Here is a 21,031-nt window from a genome sequence, read left to right on the forward strand (position 1 = left end):
ATCAGCTCTTGATTTGTGGGATTAGGAAAGGCAGGGAAGCTCTACCAAAGCGGTAATAATGGCTGAAGTTACAGGAAGTTCATTAACTGATAAAATAGCATGATATGTACTCAAATAATGCGTCCAGATTAGTGCAGTAATCGCTGGGATTTCAGAGTGAATGTAGGACATGGCAGCAATTTGCAAAAGCAGAAAAACTGGCAGGCATTGTTACTGAGGCTTGTTCACTTCCAAAAGGCCAAAAATTCTATGAGTCTGATTGGAGGCTATGGTTTCAGCAACTTACATTGTCTAAATGTGTGGTCAGTGTAGATGCCTAATTTCATGTTAATGCTGGCCTCATGGTGACTTGATGTCCTTAACTCTAAGAATAATGGCCGCTTTGTAGTCTAGATGTTTAATTTGGTCTATGGTCTGGGTTGAGTTATACTGTCTTAGGGAAACCTTAAAGAACCATCAAATGAAGTCCAAGATCTCATTTGACAAATCAGCTACTGTTACCCACAAAGGTGAATATTTTGATCAGCCTTCCACGATTGTTCTAAGCACAACTAATTTGTTATATTTTTTAGCCGTTGCTCACCCAAAAGGGTCTCAAGGCAACTTACTACATTAAAATAGTATAAAGGAGTTAAAAACATAAAAGCAGCTAACAAATATAACATATTAACATTAAAATATTAAACTATTAAAATATGTAGCTTGCACCATCCCACTAATTAAAAAACCCAAATTTATGAATTACGTTCTAAACATCAGTCTAAACAATTCAGCCTTACATTCCCTGCAGAAATAAACAAGTCCAGCAGGGCATGGGTGTCATCTAGGAGTGCATTCCACAGTGTAGGAGCCACAACTGAGAAGCCCTTCTTCTGGTGACAGCTAACCGACCGAGGCACCTGCAAGAGGCCCCTAGAGGATGACCGAAGGGAGTGCAGAAGGTTGTAACAGGAGAGGCGGTCCCATAGGAATGAGGATCCCGGACTGTTAAGGACTTCTGTTTGCACTAAACGGGTTAGTGGATGTAAATGTATTTCAAATAACATATTCCAGGTAAGTTATCTATGGTTCTCTGGCACAGTCTAGTCTCTTCTAGCAGTCCATGTTCTGGCATCTTTTGAGAGATTTCAGTGTCAAATTTAGGGTTGCCAGCTCTGGGTTGGGAAATACCTGGAGATTTTGGGGGTGGAGCCTGGGGAGGGTGGGGTTTGTGGAGGGGAGGGACCTCTGCAGGGTACAATGCCATAGACTCCACCCTCCAAAGCAGTCATTTTCTCCAAGGGAACTTACCTCTATTGTCTGGAGATTAGTTGTAATAGTGGGAGATCTACTATTTTTATCCCACCTGTCTTCCAAGAAAGCTTACAGCAACAACATTTTATCAAGCCTGTGAGGTAGCTTAAACTGAGTGAGTGATCCAAGATCACCCATCAAAGCATCTGATTGTGGGTTTAAACATAGGTCTCCTCTACCTTATGTTGACACATTAGCCATTACATCAACCTTGCATGACTGAAAAAACTACAAACCAATTTTTAAAATACTCCATTGATGTTAGTTCTAAATGTTAAACTACAATTAAATCATTGTGCAAGTTTGTATAAGCTTTAAGGCATAGTTTGCAAAAATACAGAGGAATCTCTTTATTTAAGAAACAAATTCCAGTATTATATAAGAGGTGTCTTGAAAGCTGTGTGATCTGCTATATGGAGGACTGATGGTCAAAAAAAGTTCAGAAGTTTTAGGCAAAAATTAGCTAATGGCAGTTGCTGCCTTAAGATACCGTAACCTTTACCACTGCAAGCATTGTGAGATGCAGAGTAAGTTTCCACAGCACAAAGCCAGATGCTGCAGGAGTTAGGCTGGATCATAAGAAGCTGCCCCCCCAACACTTGCCTGCAGGGCTCAGCCCCATTTGCAAACCACCAATGAATCCTTCCTCTTGTTTGGCATACTATATTGAAGCCAGCTCCCCCTCCCCAATATAAGCAGACTTCAGAACACTGGAGGAAACTCAGTGAAATCTCAGGAAAGGGGGAATGTAGGGCTGAGAGAGCCCTGACCTGGATGGCCCAGGCTAGCCTGATCTCATCAGATCTCAGAAGCTAAGCAGGGTCAGCCCTGGCTAGTATCTGGATGGGAGACCACCAAGGAATACCAGGGTTGCTATGCAGAGGAAGGCACTGGCAAACCACCTCTGTTAGTCTCTTGCCATGAAAACCCCAAAAAGGGGTTGCCATATGTCGGCTGTGACTTGACGCCACTTTACACACACACAAGGCTGAGAGAACACTGATTCACAAGTGGATTTCAGGAGCTTAGGGCCCTTAAAAGCCCTGCTGAAGCTGATTTTTAAAAATCAGTGGTCTGCAGTTAATATTCTATTACAGATGGAATTTCCTGCAGATGGAAAGAAGTGTATCTTCCACACTCAACCCCACTCAACTTCACAGGATGGAAAGTCTTCAGCTTCAAACTACACTTCAGCCTGGGCTAGAGGGTGACAGTTTCCTACTGAAATTATGGGTACAGAATCTTCCTATTTTTAAATGAGTACATGAGAAATTGTTTCCACTAGTCAGCATCGCTCATGCATGAATACTACATAATTAACACACAAAAATGAAGGCCCTGTACCCCTTAACAACCAGAAGACTTGAAACGTTCCATCATCTACTTTAAAGGTTTTATCAGTCTATCTAGTCAAGAAAATAGGATAAAATTAGAAGCAACATTAAATTGATACATGTTGTGATCTTAAGATATTTTTAAACAGAACACACATAAGTGACAAATCATTTATTAAAGATCAGTATGCATGAATGCCAATACAAATACCGCAAAGCAAGAACAAAACCTATGTCAGGTGAAGGATATCACCATGATCAACTTTACGCTGTCCTTGTTTTCCACTGTTAAAGTTTTTTTTAAAAAAATTGGAAGTTGGAAAGGGTAGCCATAATCATTTTCAACTGCATAATTTCATTTTTTGTATTGCAGGGACAGTTTTTCTTGGTAGATTTTAAAATCCTTAAGATTGCATTAGTTCAGATTATTGTGGTCTACGAGTGATTCTCTAGCTTTGTCATAGTGAGATTTCCTTTTATTTCAAATTGTATGTAAGCAGGTCAGGGCAAGAGGGCCAAGCAGTACTCACTTTTTTGCTCAGCCACTCAGAAGAAAGAGGATCAGCCAGCCGGTATGTGGGGACATGACCTATGAAGAATGCAGACAGCTAACAGACACAGAACCCTGGCCAGAGGAACACTGGAGGTGGCTACAGAATCCCATGGTTCACCAACTGCAATGGGTAAGATGATTTGTTGGTGTTGTTATTTCTAGGCAGAAACTAATTTTCAGCTTAACTGGCTGAGGTTTGGCTATGACCAGAACTGCTCTGCTGTGGTTCCAGTACTGATGCAGTCCTCCAAGCTGGTTTGAACTGCTTTACGTGAAATTTTTTACATTCATTTGGAAAATGGGGATGGAGCCAGGTAAATTTGACACTATGAAACATGCCTGAGAAAAAAATAATTGATCTTCATTAACCCAGCAAAACACTCAGGCATGTTCTACACATATTAAAAATGTACTGTGGGTAGTCTTTGGCCAGCAAGGTGAAAGAGTAAGATATATGTTGCAAGCAGCATTCCTTTTCACAGCTACAAATGGCATTTCAAAACTAAACTAGACATCTTGCTTTGGGTTGACAATGTGGCTATATTTTACAGGGGGGTGAGGTAAAGAGAAGCCTCTATGATTGCTATTCCATATGAGTACTGGAGCAATATTCAGGACTAATAAAGCCTTCCTGTCAGTGTTAAGACACACATCTTTCACTTACTTCAATAGCTTGAGCTTCAGGTATGTTATCTGAAGCCTTGTCTGGGAAAAACACATTGAACGTGGAAAATGCCTGTTTTCTTTCCATTCCATTTCTTTCAATTTCCCTCCATGCTCAGTTTTGAGATAAAAAAGCACACCTATTCTTGAGAGGGGAATCTGTGTACAAATGTGCCATTAGTTTTAGCAACAAAAACAGTAAATTCAAGACAGCAGGTTAGATGCTATATTTTAATGTCATGATTGTAAAATGTTAAAAAAATTATATAATGGTGGGGGAGGAGGGCTATACCAAAAAAAAAAAAACAGCAGTAAGACAAGATAGCACACACAGGCCAACTACATGCAGTTTTAGGCAGCTTTCTTTGTGCCAAGCAACAAATACATTGTAGGAGACTCTTTAAGTATTACCCCCACGGCTAAGGCTGCCCTGTGGGTGATGCTGTGTGAACATGCAAGTTCATACATTTTAAGGCACTTGGAACTGGTACACCTGCCAGCCGAAGTTATGACACATACACAGTGCAATTCTAAGCAGAGTTACATCCTTCTAAGCCCACTAATTTCAGTGGACTTAGAAGGGTGGAACTCTTTTTAGGATTGCACGGTTACACTTACAGCAAATGCCATGGTCAGCTTTTAGAACACCACAATTTGAGACTATTTTCAACAGTCATCACAGTGTCATAAGGAGCCCACAAAGCCAGTAGCAAGACAGAGAATCAAGTTGCTTTTGTTAGCAAACTCAGCAGTGGCCAGTGACAAGTAACTGAATTGGCAGACCTACTAGATACGCACCTTTCAACCAGCGAGAGAGTGGGAGGGTGAGATGTTGCTAACAAGTGCCTGTGTTCTAGAGAAGGCAAGTCAGAAAAAAGGGATTGCAGACAACCTTTACTTTCTAAGCTCAAATGACAAGGGTATACAGGCTGGACATCTTGGTGGCTCAGATCCCTGGTACCTTCAAAGTTTTGTAATAGGTTTAATTTAAACATACTGGCATTAAGCAAGTCTTTTAATTGTTTGGAATTTTGCTGGCATTTGTCTTATTTACTTTGAACATGTTACAACTTGTCCAGAACCTTCAGAATAGTGACATGACAAGAATAAAAAACCAACACTGATCTAATATAGTAAGAGAGATGTTTGTATTCGGAAACAATTACATGACTTTTAAAAAACCCAAAAACAACTCATGCTTTTGAAAGAGCGCACACCCTGGTAAAAATCTATTTCAGTACAAGTTGCGCCTTTAATCTTGACCATTACAATACAAAATAAAAAAATTGGTCAATGGCATAAGAGCAGGTAACAGATTTATTTTTTTATACACAACTTTCCTGCTAAATCTGAACTCTTCCAGGAAATTTTCAAACCAAATGGATTGAATTCCAGCTTTAGAGTCTTTGAACTTCTATTATACAACAGTTGAGTCCCTTGAGACAATAATGAAATGCATTACAAAAAAGGACAATAAAAGGTTAAAAATTAAAATCCCACAAAATTAAACAAGGCTTCAGAAACAGATCGTATCATGAAAATCTTTTGCAGTGTCCATTGCAAGTGAACGTCTGTCACTTTTCTGTCAAACTGTCGCTGTCATTTTTATTTGCTGCGTTGCCTTACATTTAGAAGATTTCAAAAGATAAAATTCGAAGTGAGTTTTGCTAGCTTGGTAACTAGTATTACTTTTTGGTTGTGTTTATAAAACAATAGGTTTTTTACTAGACCAATGGGAGAAACTACTAGAGGTAAGAAATACCAAGGTTTTATGACATTGTAACCAGGATGTTTAGCCTTGGCATAATGTCACGCTGATCAGACTCCAATAGAGCACTCAGATTTTTAACAGCATCCAATTTGCTGATCTTCCAGGAAACCATAATCAAATACTAAAACATTCTCATATAGTGGTCACAAGACTCAAAATAAATACTGACCTCTTTGTTTGTAAAAAACCAAAAAGCAAAGAAAATACAGAGTCTTATTCTGCATTCTTCTTACAGCATACAGGATCACTCTCTCTCTCTGTGTGTGTGTGTGTCCCATATATATATGGGACAAAACATGATGTGTTCCACGCAGCACAGAGCACTTGAGGTATGATGTCCAATAAGGTGGCTAACTTCCATAGTGAGAGCTGAGCAGTAACTTTGAAATTTAAGAAGTGATGTGAAGGGGGAGGGGGTGTTGCAGCTTCCAGACATAGCCATTATCATTTTCTGTTGCAAAATGCCACAGGATCTAGGTAAAGCAGGCAAGAGGCCAAGGAGGATGGTCAGGGTTAAGAGAATGAACTACAGCCCTTTGGGATGAGTACTGAAGCTCACAGCTCATGGTCAACAGCTGCTCAAGAGGTCTCCAGCCAGGAATGCTAGGCAGTAGAAACCATTATTGTAGTAAATGGTTCAAGCACACTTCTGAAGCTGTGGAATTATTTTTTTGACTGGGTGCTTCTGCCAAAAAAAGGGGGAGGGGGGCAGAACCTTCCCTCCTAGCTCACTTCCATGGTTTGTGTGTGAAGGTCAATGTGAAAATGCATGTGTTCACCAACTCGCTGCCACCACAGGCATGCCCACTTTGTAAATTAAACACGAGACCTTCCCATGGTACACCAATCCACTGAATTTACATATCCCAAACCTCTTATTCAGTCTAGAAAAGAGCATTTACTATTTCCACATCTGTCTCAGCTTTGACACTGTACACATTACATATCATTTATATAGCATTTCAGGGTTTTTTCCCTCTCCAGACACTGCAGACAACTAACTACGTTATATTGACATGAAGAAACGCTGCCGCTCATTGAAGGCTCACACACATGAACATTTCAGGCAGTTCAATGACATTTTCTAACATTTGGGCAGGGTAAAAAAGTTACTAACCCTTCTCTGACCTTATAAAGCATTTTTCTAAAAAGATTAGCAGTTATGGATGTTTTATTCATTCCCAGTTTTACTCTGTCCCTTGAACCTGTTTAAAAATAAAAAGACGATGGGAAAAGAGTAAATGTTAAGATAGCATAAATAATAAAAGAGGAAAGCATATTACCAGATTGGACATTACAGCTATGTTTATTGGCAAAAGCGAGGGCCTTTCTTTTACAAAGTCAGCTGAATTTGAGAAATAACCCCAGTTCTTGTGCAACAGGACTCCAGTTGATTTTTTTTTTAAAAAACCACTAATTTATTGGCATTATGCTCAGTTTAAAATGTCTTACCACTCTTAACAACTAGGTCAGTGGTACAGCGGCATCTCAGGTAGAGGGCTGTCAGCTGAGAGCTTCCATACCTAGTTTCCATTGAGCTGCTGCTGCTGAGGAACTCCACTGTGGTCAGCTACAGACTTTTCGCGGCTTTTGCTTTCTCTCTCTTCATCCTCTTCATCTCTTTCATCGTTCCCACTATGGTTTTTACAGTAAAGCCTATAGGATGATGCAAAGCCATGCAACACACACACAAAAATCAAGTTACAGCTCTATTTATTTAATTTGCAACCCATAGGCTCAGAGCAGCTCAGAGCGGCTTCCAGCAGTTTTATTTAACCTGAAACTGCCATTCAGCTGGGTGCTTCGGTCACTAGCTGGAGTGTCCTACATTTCCAGAAGTGCAAGGCTACTGCGTTACTCACCTGTTTAGGAGGGACACTGGCCTTCTTTTCCTGCTGCCCCTGTAAGTCCCTAGGCTGCCATAATGCCTACTCAAGGGGGAGGGGGGAAAGGGGAACAGGAGGTGTCAATGCCGAGCCACACGTGGGTTGTAAACTACCTTGGCCCACAGACTGCTGTGACCCTCCCCTTGTAAGCAAAACACATTTTCTTGGACCACAGATTGTCAAACATAATGGCCATGAGAACAATTGTGAAAAAACAATGGGACCAAGGAAATCTCCCTCCACACACTGCAGTCGCCCAGAGGAATGTTTTGATTAGTTTTCAGAAAAGAGTGTGGAAAGTCTTCTCTATGCATTCAGAAGCATCTAAGTTAGGAAAATGCTCATTGGAAATACCTGGTAATAATTAAAGCAGTTTAAAAATACCATCTCTTCTTTATTAGGAAATTGTGCAAGTAATAGACCTTCAAGAGCTGCAGAAATCTAACTTATGATTTTCTGCTTAAAATCTCTGTAGTTAAGTAAATACTCATCTGTGTTCCTCTCCCTAGTATAGTTCAAAGAGGTAACATTCAGGAGAACTAAGTAATAATTGTTTATCTGAACATTTATACAGCCCTCTTCAGTAGCCCCACCTTCTCTTTCGACTAGAATATTTTTACTTTAAACAGTAAATCACAGCTATTGGCCAGCTTCTTTTACACATTCCTAAGGTCCTGACCCAATTCACAGGCACTACTACTGTGGCCTTCAGGAACAGAAGACCCAGAGTAACTGACACAGCTTAAATCAGGACAGCTCTTTATTAGCAGCCCAATGTTCAGGAGGAATTCAGCACCAAGTGCCAGAAGTTGACCAATCCAAAGAAAGGCTGTGCAGAGACAATGAAAGCCACTTTCAGGGACAGTGTTTGTTTAAAGCGATCCCTGGTAACACGCTGAAATGCTCAAACAAGGAAAGATAAGGAAGGGGTGGGTTTGAGGCTACAGCTGGCAGCAAAACCACCAAGCTCATCAATATTGACTTGGCAGAATTGGTAAATACACTTATCAGGGAATGCCCCCTTGTGGCCACCTATTAAGGGGAGTCACAAATAATAACTGCTGGATAGGCTATTTAGGTGCCTGAAGAAAGCACAGCCATCCTTCGGTACAGCACAATGGAACACCATATCTTGGTTTTTGTGGCTAACAATAAGTTGACAAACCCAGAGTTCAAGTATCGCCATAGCCATGAATGCACAAGGTAGACTTCCTTGTACTTTGCTTTTCAATATAAAAAAAATCAGCCCACAATGCAGCTTAAATGACAAAACCCTAATGCAGAGGACAACAGAAATCCAGTTCAAAAAGACCAGGAGAGAAGGGATTAGCTGTTGCCTTCCTTCCAGATGTCATCAATGTGGCTTATGGAAGGACTGCAACAGCCACAACATCCTTCCAAAAGCCACATTGATGGCATTTGGAAGCAAGGACAGGGACTCCCAGATTGCCATCTGTATGTGGGAGTGACAGTGCCCTACCTTACAGGGTTAATGATAGGATTGCAAAGAACATCTAGGATGTTCTGTAAAAATGTAAGCTCTCATCTGCCACTTCAATGAACAGCTTGTGGAAGAAAAGTAGGTCTATAAATAGACACCAAATTTGTCACTGCCCACTTAAAGCATGAGTGTCTTTAAAAAAAACACGCATCATAAACCTGATGGATCTTGTGTCAAGCCTACACTAGTGAAGAGGCCAATAGATTTCAGGGGAACTGCCCTGAATACAAGTTCTTTCTCATTCACAGAGCCTGTCGCTCTATCAGCTTTCAGCAATGTCTGTTAGCCCTTAGTCAAAGGTAAAAAACAACCAAAAGGGTGCTTACTTGTAAATTCCTCGAGACATGTTCTCAATGTATTTTGCTTTGTCTTGCACTCCACAATGATAATGGTAAGTCTTGATACAAGCTTTGATTTCACATCCAATAGTTGCGCCAGACTGACTACAAAGCGTGCACTTCTGTTATGGGGAAAGGACAAGTTAACTGGGCCATTACTCCACCTTTTGTCACTTCATTGTTTCCATAATTTCCCTGATTCTTCATTTCATGCTCTCAGAGAAGTTTCAACAGGATACAAGCAGCTTGCCTGTATGATGGCAATGTAAGATTTGGGAGTACTTGTCTTAGCATCAACGAGCTGAACGCGCCCACCAAACCACACACCTCAGATACAGGACAAATATTTTCTCAGCATCCTTACAAAGTAAAGAACCCCAGAGTTCCTCTGGCAGGGAAGCCATGCTGTGATAGACAGTCTTAAAGCAGTTTAAATTTGTGCAGACATAGCCAGAAGCCAATGCTCACATGCAGCTCAGATTCAAACCATAAGAACATACCATTCTCTTCCCTCGTTTGATTTCTTGAAGCACAGTTTTAATATCAAAGTCACCAAATTCTGCCCTTGATGTTGTTGTCAGTTGTACAGTGCCAGAAGAAAACAACTAAAAAGAGATGCAGAAGTAGCATTAGAAATGCAACGACCCAGGCCCTGTTTATCTTCAAAGCCTCAAGTGGGTGGTGCTGTTTTGAGATGCCACTCAGGGCAGCCAAGAAACCTGGGGAAGGGATGGGACAGAGGAAGTGTCTGCCTACCCTTCATCACAGTATCACACACTTGTCTCGTTAGGACAAACAGTGACAAGCGAGGTCCTGAGCAAATAGTGATTGCGTAGGGTATGGTGGGCCTTTTAGGCAGACACAAGAGCTTTGGCTCAGGACATTGGGGAATCTTCTGCTCAAAATCAAGTCTGCTTACTGAAAACATGTACTTTGCCAGAGAGTTAGTAGAATGCTGCTTGCTCACCATGCACTTATAATGTGCAGCTGCCTTTTTGGCATTGAATATATGAAGCTTCCCTCTAGCTTCATTTTCTTCTTCACCTGCATGACAGAATCCACATTTAGGTTTTGTATCATTGGGACTGCTTCTGTGGGGTGATCTGTCTCTCTGAAAGAAAAACACTTTTCTAAAATAGTATGCCAGAACAACATGTATGGTTTCAACAGAATACAGCTAAGCAATCTCACATTCAAGTTAAAAAGAAACTTATGATCATGTGAGTTTAAGCATACAAATTGCTTACGTAAGAGCTGCTTTCTATGTCGTCTGTGCCATGTGAAGATGTCGATCGAGTGTCTTCCGACTGCCCTTTGAGATTCATTTTTCTGGGTCTTCCTTTACGCCCCCTCTTTTTGGGAGGTGATGGTTCCAATTCATGTTCATTAAGACCTTCATCTAAATCTGCTTGAAGAGACAAGAGAAAAGGAACCTCACAAGCTAGATTTTACATAATGCCCTGTAGAGTGCGAAGATATGGAAAGCCTAAAGATATGAAGGAGAGCATACTAAATATTGGCGAGTTCATCTGAAGGCCTAGGAGAGAAGAAAAGAACTTTGATTTGGCATGCATTACACTAGCTCCCACCTGGTTTCTGGACCCAATGCATAGTGTTCCTCTTAACTCTGAAACCCTTAAACAGATCAGAACATCTACTGTATGGCATCAACCATTCACAAAGACCACCTTGAAACCACAGTTGTATGTTTCATCATCCTTGGAGAGGGTACCATGTGTAGTTACACAAGACAGAGTTTTTACAATGGTGGAACAAAGGCTGCTGAATTCCTCTGAAGGAAACTTGATAAGCCACATTATTGGCACTCTAAAGATGAGTGGCGACATTACTGCCGCAGATGTTCTTCCACACTAATAATCATTAAACTTATGAACTAGTTATCATTAACAAATCTGCTGTTAGCTTATTTTGGTAGTTCACTACTTCTCTGCTATATGGTTTTTGCTTTTAGTTTTGATGCTTTATTATACTGTAGTTTTAACTGTGCTTTGTTCAAAAGGAGGGAGGGGGAATACAATTATTTTCAATGAACAAAGACATTTCTGAAATCCAGAAGCGTTCTCCTGGACATTAACTGACTTAAAGCTGGCCACATTTCAGCAGGAAGTTTCAAAGAAAAACTCCAGTGTGAAGTTGCCAAGTTGGAATTTGCATTACAGACTAGCCACACAAGTGTAGTGACTACAATGCTTCCAAAAGATCTTGTTTTGACGAGTGAGAGGTTCCAGATTATATGAGTGTTACATCGCAAAGTGGAGTGGTATCTTGTCCATACTGCTCCATAAAGCAGAATACGTAGCAAGCAGCCACCTGTACGTTTCCATTCAGATGCAAATGCCAACACTCTTCTCTTAACAATCAGTTTCCAAAGCCTTATTTATGAAGAGAACAACCAGACAACAGTTTTGGAAAACATAAAAAAGCATAATTTTTGTGTCTTCTAGTAAAATGCACCACCCATATCCTCAGAGCACTTAAACCAATGCTTCTTTGCTACTGTCCCCAAATGCTTCTTCTCCTCTTCAAATATATTGATGAGGACTGGACTCATGGATGTCCTTGAGAAATTCCATGGGACGCCATGCATCTTGCTTAGCCAATTCTAGAGTATGCCGCACATAAGTGGATCATTTACTTCAGAGAGCACAAAGAAAAACGTGGATTGCCACGTCTTCTAACTTCCCTTTGTAGTGGCATTCTATCTACTCTTCTTTCTTCTTCCCTATCTCCCTGTGAGTATGCCATGTTACTAAACTGTGTTGTTTCCCATTATTCTAATACCATTCTACTCTACCTTTCTTGAACTGAATATGAGCAGCCCAGCTGTTTAAAACAATGGATGTTGAGTAATTTTACCTTCTGAGTTGTGGGCTGTTTTCTTATGTTTTCGACACAATATCCTGGGGGCAGAACATTGGAAAAAGTTAAGTCCAACCAAAAATACAGAACTGTTTAAATACACGTATGTAGATTTATGTTTAGCAACTATTTTGGCACACCAGCAACAACTAAAGAGGACAGCGTTGGCACAGAAAGCAAACTATCATCCAAACCTTCTATTTAAACAATAACGAAAGGAAAAAACACAAACAATAATTACATGTAAATGCCTTGGGAGGGTTTCTCTCGGATCTGAGCTTTATCATGCAATGCACAGTAGTAGTGATAGGTCTTGTGGCAGGTTTTTACATCACAACCAATGGTTGCCCCTGGACGATGGCACAACGAGCACATCTGAAAAAGAAGGACGATGTCATTAGAACCAGTGTCAGTGCTTTCTGTCTCATTGACAAAGACAATGAAAGATCAGAGAGGAAGATAGCCTCCTGTTATAACTGCTTCCCCTTTACTGCATTTTTCAAATTCAAAAGTCAACTAGAGTTATACAGATTAAAGGCAGTAGAAAAAGCCATTTAACCCCAGAAAAAGTATGCATGTTCTGTAACAACTGCTTCACAGAGTAGCTCCACTTTGCCACAAACTGCATTCCCGTTTACTTAATGTTCTATTTGCCTGCATCTGAGAAATAAGACCATGAGGTGAGGACATAGCTGCAAGTCTACAATTTTTACTGAAGTTCCGTTTTGAATCCAATGGGGATTTTCAAGCAAGCCATTACTTCTCAGCCCCAGGGCCTCCAGATCTACAAATATGGAGATAAAATTAGGCTACCTTTTATAGGCTACTTCTCAGAATTACCGAGCCCTTTGGGCTCATGGGAAAAGCAGTCCTCAGCTGCAGCAGCAACTACTAGTATTGTCAGCATTTGGCTTCCCCTACATGTTAGATTGCCCTGACCTCTCATCAGATCTCAGAAGCTAAGCAGGGTTGGCCTTGGTTAGTACTTGGATGAGAGATCCCCAAGGAATAAATACCATGGTGGTTATGCAGAGGAAGGTAATAGCAAACCACCTCTGTTAGTCCCTTCTTTTGAAATCCCTACTGGGTAGCCATAAGTCGGCTGCAACTTGACGGCACTTTACACACATTAGATTACTGGGAAAGAGGCAGCAAGCTCTTCTAGGTCAGCAATCTGATTTAGAAGTATCAAGCTACACCTTGCTCCCACATGTGACTTTACATTCCTAAAAACCAGCTCCATCCATTTTAAACAAAATAAACAGTACATTTTGGAGTTATTTTAATAAGATGGTCTGGGGACAAACTGTAGCTCTATGTATAGCACATATTTTGCACAATGAAGTACCCAGATTCAATTCCCAGTGTCTCCAGCTGAAAAGGATCTCTGGTAACAGGTCTAGAAAAGACCTTGAAGAGATGCTGCTAGCCAGAATGGGCTGAATGGACCAATGGCCTGACTAGGAATACAGTAGGTTCATATGTTCAAAGTCATCATCCACATTATTTGCACACATTCCACCGGAATGAGTCAGAATTGCACAAGTACCACACACAGTTAATTTGCTATCAGAAATGCACCTGTAAGTGAAACAAGCCTATAGTTTAGTATAACTGCAAAATTAATCCAAGAGTCTTAACACAGTCTGACTGCTTGAGGAAATTTATCTGATTACAAAACACCCAACTTTTTATGCTTTAAGAAGCTTCAATATTAAGTTATTTGATAATGCAGACTATCCTTTTACTGAAGACAGCAAATGAATGACTGTTACCGCATTAGGTATTTCCAGCCATGTATCAAGAGTTTGGAAAGGTTATAAAAAATTCTGTTCGCACTTTGTTTGGCCCCTTTAGTTGTGAAGACGTCTTCCAACCATTTTTTAGCTGTGGTATCCAAAAACCCTTTTAAAGCGATGTTTTTTATAACATTTTCAAACTCTTAATACATCACTGGGAATATAAAGTGCGGTAACCCCCAATCACAAAAATAGCATTAAAGGGATTACTCCTCTTTTCTTCCCAGTTTGCACCTGGCTTTGTCTCAATGCTATTGCCAAACAATAGCTTTCTATCCATTAGCCTTGCTATTCAGCAATAAAAAGGTAAAATGTACAAGGGGCATAGCGGTAAGTTAGAAGAGATCTTTCTGTGCCAAAAGTTAAATCCTTCGGGTGGGGCACAATGACTACTGCTTAGGCTCAAACTCAACACTTCTCCAGAATCCCCTATATATGCAGGGAGCACAACATTCCTGAATACTCCAAGAAATTTCATTTTTACGTGAAATTATTTCATTATTTTGGTTTAAAAAAAACACTTACCAGCTTGGTACCTCTCTTTATTTCTTTTTGCACATCTTCAATGGAAAAGCCTCCAAGACTCTCGTTATCAGAGTGTGAAGATACCAAGGCAGAGGAGAACAGCTGAAACACACACATTAGAAAGGAAAATCCAAACTTTGACATCTGACAAGTTCGTCAAACAAAATACACTGCTAACTGAAACGATGACAGAGGACTTCACGATCTGCTCCTGATTATAAGGTGCAGCCTTATTCAAAAGCAAGGCCAATGATTTCAAGGGGGCTTACTCTCAAGTCAATCTAGGATTGCATCCATTGGGCAGAAGTACACGTTACCTCAGCAAACACAGGTTTCCAAATCAGAAGGTGATATTTGCACAGGAAAAATGTCATTGGATGAGATGGGGAGTCCTTAGCCCTCCCTGCACCTACTGAGCTTCTGCAAGAAATCCCATCTATCCACAACTGTTTCCCCCCAGTTAGGCTACTTCAAGTCTTGAAATCCAGCTGAGGAAAAACCTAGGCACGTGATGCACTGACAGGAAGAAATCGGCAGACCGCTCCTATCCCCCCTAACAGTTCCCCCCTACAAATACTCTCCATCAGCATGATGGCAACCCCCTCTGAAAGCCCCCACAGCCGCTTCCAGTGTCCTTCAGGGCACTTACCATACATTTGTGGTGTGCTGCCACCTTTTGGTTTTCAGACATCATCAGCTGCCCACATTCATTATCTTTATTGGATCTACAGAAGCCACACTTGCGCTGTCTCCCAGACCCTTTTTTCTGTCCAACTGAGCCTGACATGATTTTTTAAAAAAATGCCTGAAGAACACCGCTGCAATCCTTACTGCTGCTGCAGAGAACAAAAAAGGGTACAAAATAGCAGTGTTGGTCTCTTTCAACTTCAATGGCTGTTTAGCATGTCTTTGATAAAGCAGCTTCAAGATTCACAGTGCCCCAGGGTACAGTATGGTGTGTGAGTATAATCTTCTAAATAAATCTGCAAGCTGCCAAAGCACTAGCTCTCCAAGGAATAAGAGCTGTGACAAAAAAGCAGAAAACTGAGTACCCAAATAATGTTGGAAAATTAAAACTAAAAAAAAAGCAGGCAAGAAGAATAGGCATCATACCCAACTGGTCTCTGGGGGGGGGGGGGGGAAAGCGCAATATTGTCATATACTCTACTTCTACTATTCATTTATTTGAAGATACTGAGTAGGAGCATATGTAACTGAGGCACTGACGAAAATTCAAATTATGTATATTTCTTCCAGCAATCACAAATTACTACGATTTAGAATCAAGACATACCAAACAGCAAACTGCTGATCAGTGACTTCTTCCACGGGATATCTGCGCAATACAAAACAGCAACGCTTGAACTTGTAATTCATCTGACAAGTATAAATGTCGCTACAAGCCTAGAGTTCCCCAGGCTTTTTTCTCATATAGACCTCCAGGACAGTGGCCTCCAGGTGACCAACATGACTGCCAGGAAGGTAAAGCTACAAATGCATTCAAATCAGCATGGCTTCACTCAGGTACAGGGCAGCACTATGACAGCTGCCTGCACAACTCTTTCAAATAGGGTTCCCAACACTCCCTTGGCAAATACCAGAAGATTTTAGGGGAGGGTGTGATGCTCCAGGCTGCCTGCCCTAGTCTCTATGGCCTTTACCATACAGTCTAGGGAAAAATGTTCTAGGAATGGAGGGCATACACCTCCCCCCAAATGCTCAATTCCAGGAAGTTGGGGCTGGGTACTTCCCTGCTCCAGGTGGGTAAAGGAGAGGCCTGTTTCCAAATAGCCACTGTGAGCAACAGCACAACCCTATCCTATCAAGCAGCATCAAGATCCAAAGATGGGTGTGATTCTACCCTTGCTATTACATCTATGATCTCATGAAGATTGGATCAGACATAGTATTATCAAACATTATTGCCATCTCCAGCAAGTGTGTATGCATAAAAAAAGAGTCTTATTTGGGGTATGGGGCTGGAACCCTTCCTAGACATCAACTTGAAAATTTGGGGACAACTTGAAACTTGGGTGCAAAGCAAGTAAAAAATTTTTCCAGCTCTGTGAAAAGAATGTTCCTACTACTTTTGCATTGCTTAATGTAAGTGATAGTTGTTGCATGGCTTTGTTGACTAATGACAGGAGAATTCAATTCACTATGAAAGGATTTGTGTCAGAAGGCAATCCCAAAAATATATATTTCACGTTTTGGAGATGCAAGCACAGCAAAATATACTACAAGGCAAGAAAGGAAATAATACACTTCACCTTCAGATGTTATTATTCCTAAGGCATTTTGAATTAAGCCACTAGCACTGCTGCTTGTGTTTTTTATTTAGAATTTTATTTTCCTTTGAAGATTGAAGTGTCAGAATTCTGAAGGAGCTGGACATTTACAGAAAATATTTGTACCACATCAATGACAAAGCTTACTAGAACAAGGTATCTGAAAATTCATATTGACAATATAATAGTTTTTGCTATGAGCAGAATCTTTTTATTTTGTTTATTCTGTACTGTACCTAGCTTTCACAGACACTTCAAAGCGATTCAAGAATCACAAAAGCATGTCGAAAGTGCCATCATAATGGAAGGTTGAAGCAACTCATTTCAGAAATCAGTATGTAGCACTACAAGTTACAGTTAACCTAATATATATCAACTTGTAACGGAGAGATTTTGTTAAGTGTGGGAGGTAAAAATTTCTAACAAAATTAAATCCACAAAGATTTTAACCACGCAAGCTTTATAGTTGATATTAATTCCTATCACTAACAGTTTGCAGTGAATGTATGTCAATATGAATTAAGACTGAGAAAAAGCATTTTGGGTAACAGCCACATTTATTTTTAAAATGTTAACAGGGGGAGGTGAGGGCTTGAATGTGGAGGTGAGATGAGAATCAGATTATTCCAGAGAAGTAGTGCATTCCACTCCTAAGTCAGAGCCACAATTTTAAAAATAATGTAAAATTATATTTGCCAAAGACATTTACAGCCTTTGGGCTGTAGCAAATGTTCAATCCCAATCCCACAACATTCTATCACACCTAGTATGACTGAGAAACAGAAGCCAGGATAGGGCTCTACAGAGGAAGCAGGAGGTTTGATACTCAATAGTTGGGGTTCCCAGATGTCCAATGCCAGCAGTGCGTCCCTTTCTTTCACCTCTGTAAAAGAATCATTGTCACTTAACCCTTTTGAGAAAGCTGGAGGATTGCAGTTGGGACACAGTTAACCCCAAATTAAAACATGCTGACCACCACAACAGTGGGTGGCCGTGTTCTTGTTGACAAAGATCCGGTAGGGGGTTGCAACATATAAGGCCTATCGCAGCCTCTCTCAGGACATCACAGCAAATGCAAATGTACCAACCATAATACCTTTTTATAGCTTATGAAAAAATGTCAGCAGTTAAATTTATTTCCTGAAAGGTTAGCACAAATGGAAATGATTTATCCTCTGAAAAGAAAAAGAGCCACAACTATTTTTAAATGTCTACCCTTGTACTTGAAATACACTGAGACACACTCCGTAAACCTGAAAATACACACTAGCTTGAACAGTTTTAACAAGGTTCGTGTCACTTTATAATGCATATCAAAAGCTTTCCCCAGAAACTGCACCTGCAGCAATATGATATTAGCAGTGGCAAACTTTACTTAGATATATACAAATGTATTTGAGAGATGAAACACAAACCCAGAATTCCAACTTTTCACACACAGGGCTACTCAGGAAATCATTTATATTAAACAGGATCAGGACCTTAAGCAATATTAATTTTTTTAAGGGGTTTAACGTGTGCAGATTTTATAAGTGCCCTAACTTTTTCAACAGCAAGCATTAAACACATAAAATAACATCACAAAATCATAATCTATCCTTTATTAAGCAAATCATGATACATTCTTGGTACAAACAAGCAAAAATATTTGACTGTTTCCCCCATCAATGCCTGTTGTATCTAATGCTCTCCTTGTGGCCTCAGTCCTCTTTACTAAATGGCCGATTCCTAAAATGGGGCAGGGGGGAGAGGCTGGCTCTGAAAGTTCAGCCAGCAGACTCTATTCAGCACCGAAGGAGGGAAAGTAACAGTGATGTCACTGAAGCCCAGGGAAAGGAGGGAAATTCAAGAGTTTCTTGTCTCGCTCCATTTCCGCTGAAGTCAAGCCCTAGCATGTCATCTCTCTCAGCTTTGGCTTCAAAGAGGCCAAACACCTGATTAGGTTTAATTTCAAACTCCAACTTATTCAGGCTGTAAGCAAAAACAATTTTTTCTTTAATTTGCAAGAGATCTTCAGACTACAAAGCAGTTCAGTAGCAACACACACCAATTTTTCATTCAGCAAATCGAGATGGTTTTTTTCTTTTTGAGCCTAAATACATGTACAAACTCATCTTATTTTGGAAGCAGCTGAACTCTTTAAGTGGTTTTTCAAAAATGCAACATAAATAAATCTGAAACCAGCAAAATCCTGGGTAGAACCTCAGGTTAAATATCCTGAATCATTTGTGAAATAAGGTGGCTTCAGTGATGCACTCTGACACTATTTTATCTGGTCATCCTTAAGCTTAACAAAATACTACAGAGACATTGCAGCCAAAATTAAACACTTGAAAACCTTGTTGTATCTATTGGAGTAGTTAAGCCAGTGCTTACATTCTTTCCTTTTATTTCAAAGAACATAATTTCAACTTTTTATATATTCTATATCCATATATCTCATTAACAGGCTGCTCCAAAGCAGTCAAAACAGGACCCTGTAATTTAAGCATGCTCACTGCTAAATCTCACTTAACAGGGAAAATCTCAAATTGGCTGCTGAAACCATGCCTCAGACTCATGCTCTCCCTCTTCCCACTCCAATTTCATCCCTCATTTCTTAGTTTCCAAAAAAACTATGGTTTGCCCCTAAAATAGAGTTAAAAGCACAGTTTCAAATGTGATTCCAATTTTGGCTTAGAGAAAAACTCAGACTTTTGAAAATCATAATCTGCCCCATTTAAACAGGAAACTATGGTTTGCATGAACCCACAAGCAAGTGAGGGAAAACACTGCAAAAGAGGGGGGGGTTGTGTGTGACACCATGGGGCACAGCCCCCAAATAGCTAAATCTTGGTTTGACTATTATGTCTGAACCAGGCCAAATGTTTGTATGCTACAAGTGCTTGCAGATGTGCACTTTCACACATTTTAACCTATTCTTCCAAGTGTAGAACCTCTTAAATAACTTGGGTTATTCATACCCAGTGTACTAACAGCTGAGGCAGCACATCACAAGTCATAATATTCTTCTGAAGAGTTGGTTTTTATATGCCGACTTTCTCTACCACTTAAGGAAGAATCAAACCGGCTTACAATCACCTTCCCTTCCCCTCCCCACAACAGAGACCATGGGAGGTAGGTGGGGCTGAGAGAGCTCTAAGAGAGCTGTGACTGGCCCAAGGTCACCCAGCTGGCTTCATGTGGAGGAGTGGGGAAACCAACCCGTTCACCAGATTAGAGTCCGCCACTCACGTGGAGGAGTGGAGAATCAAACCTGGTTGTCCAGATTAGAGTCCCAGCTCCTAACCACCGCTCTTAACCAATATACCACGCTGGCTCTCTTGGAAAGCCAAGCGGCACCTGTACTTTTCCCACCCATGCTCCAATACCTGCCACTGGTTCCCACTGTTGTCCTGGCACAAGTCAAAGTGCAGCCTTTAAACCAGGGGTGTCAAACATAAGGCCCACAGGCTGGCTCCGGCTCCTTTAGTGCTCTTATCTGGCCCGCGAGCCAGCTGAGGCAGCCGCCACCCCCTTTTGATCTGGGCTGGCGAGGCATGGCCAGGCCCTACCAAGTGGCATTTCTGTCATATCCAGCCCTCTTAACAATTGAGTCCGACAACCCTGCTTTAAACTAATGCTGTCTTAACCATCCAAACATATTTTTGAGACTCTCTTTCTACAGGCCCCATTGCTAGTTCAAAGAAAATCAACAGAGCACATCACACATAGGCATTCACATCTATTTCTCATGGGCCTTGTGTTTTGGCATGAGTCAAGTCTGATAGAACATTATCAGAGTATGGAGCAGCAGGTCTCAAAGAGTGTGCATATATAAAAACTTTTTTTTTTTTACCTAGAGCTATGGGGAGTCAGATGACAAGAGCTTTACTTCCAAGAACTTTAAGAAATGGACAAAAAAAAAAGAACTGCCAAAAATATAACTTACAAAGGACCTGTTTTTTTTTCCCAAACTGAATCACAGAATTGAACTCAAGCAGCAATTGTGGCATTCAGAAAGAGCTCACTAAGTTGAGATCACAAGCAGAGTTATGCTGTTTTAAATACATTGACTTCAATGGACTCAGAACAATGCAATTCTGTTGAGGATGGCCCTGCCAGTAACCTAAAACACTAAAGACCCTGAATCGTATCACTGGGCTGTTCTGGGAACCTTGTTTAACTTTTCTGCATCAGTTTGAACTCTCAAGCTCTCTT

At 40.7% G+C, this 21,031-nt stretch overlaps 1 protein-coding gene across 1 annotated transcript; it reads right to left on the minus strand.

The window, feature by feature from the left end:
* Positions 1 to 6,591: 6,591 nt before the first annotated feature.
* PHF6 (PHD finger protein 6) lies at positions 6,592 to 15,332 on the minus strand. Its single transcript, XM_056859210.1, has 10 exons — positions 15,193 to 15,332; positions 14,544 to 14,645; positions 12,461 to 12,594; positions 12,217 to 12,260; positions 10,587 to 10,744; positions 10,307 to 10,450; positions 9,840 to 9,944; positions 9,328 to 9,461; positions 7,138 to 7,270; positions 6,592 to 6,819 (listed from the first exon to the last, which is right to left on the minus strand). The coding sequence occupies exons 1-9, from the start codon at positions 15,328 to 15,330 to the stop codon at positions 7,138 to 7,140; spliced, it is 1,092 nt and encodes a 363-aa protein (XP_056715188.1). The 5' UTR covers positions 15,331 to 15,332; the 3' UTR covers positions 6,592 to 6,819.
* Between the last annotated feature and the right edge of the window lie 5,699 nt (positions 15,333 to 21,031).

The sequence above is a fragment of the Euleptes europaea genome, chromosome 13 (assembly GCF_029931775.1).
Source record: "Euleptes europaea isolate rEulEur1 chromosome 13, rEulEur1.hap1, whole genome shotgun sequence".
Taxonomy (NCBI): Eukaryota; Metazoa; Chordata; class Lepidosauria; order Squamata; family Sphaerodactylidae; genus Euleptes; species Euleptes europaea.

What these genes read in the sequence shown, in the direction of transcription:
- PHF6 (XM_056859210.1), bottom strand. Translation starts at nt 15,330, where the DNA reads ATGTCAGGCTCAGTTGGACAGAAAAAAGGGTCTGGGAGACAGCGCAAG. An exon ending in CCCTCCCAAGGCATTTACAT is followed by an intron (nt 12,261 to 12,460) that starts GTAATTATTGTT and finishes TTCTGCCCCCAG; the next exon opens with GATATTGTGTCGAAAACATA. An exon ending in AACAGCCCACAACTCAGAAG is followed by an intron (nt 10,745 to 12,216) that starts GTAAAATTACTC and finishes CTCTTCAAGCAG; the next exon opens with ATTTAGATGAAGGTCTTAAT.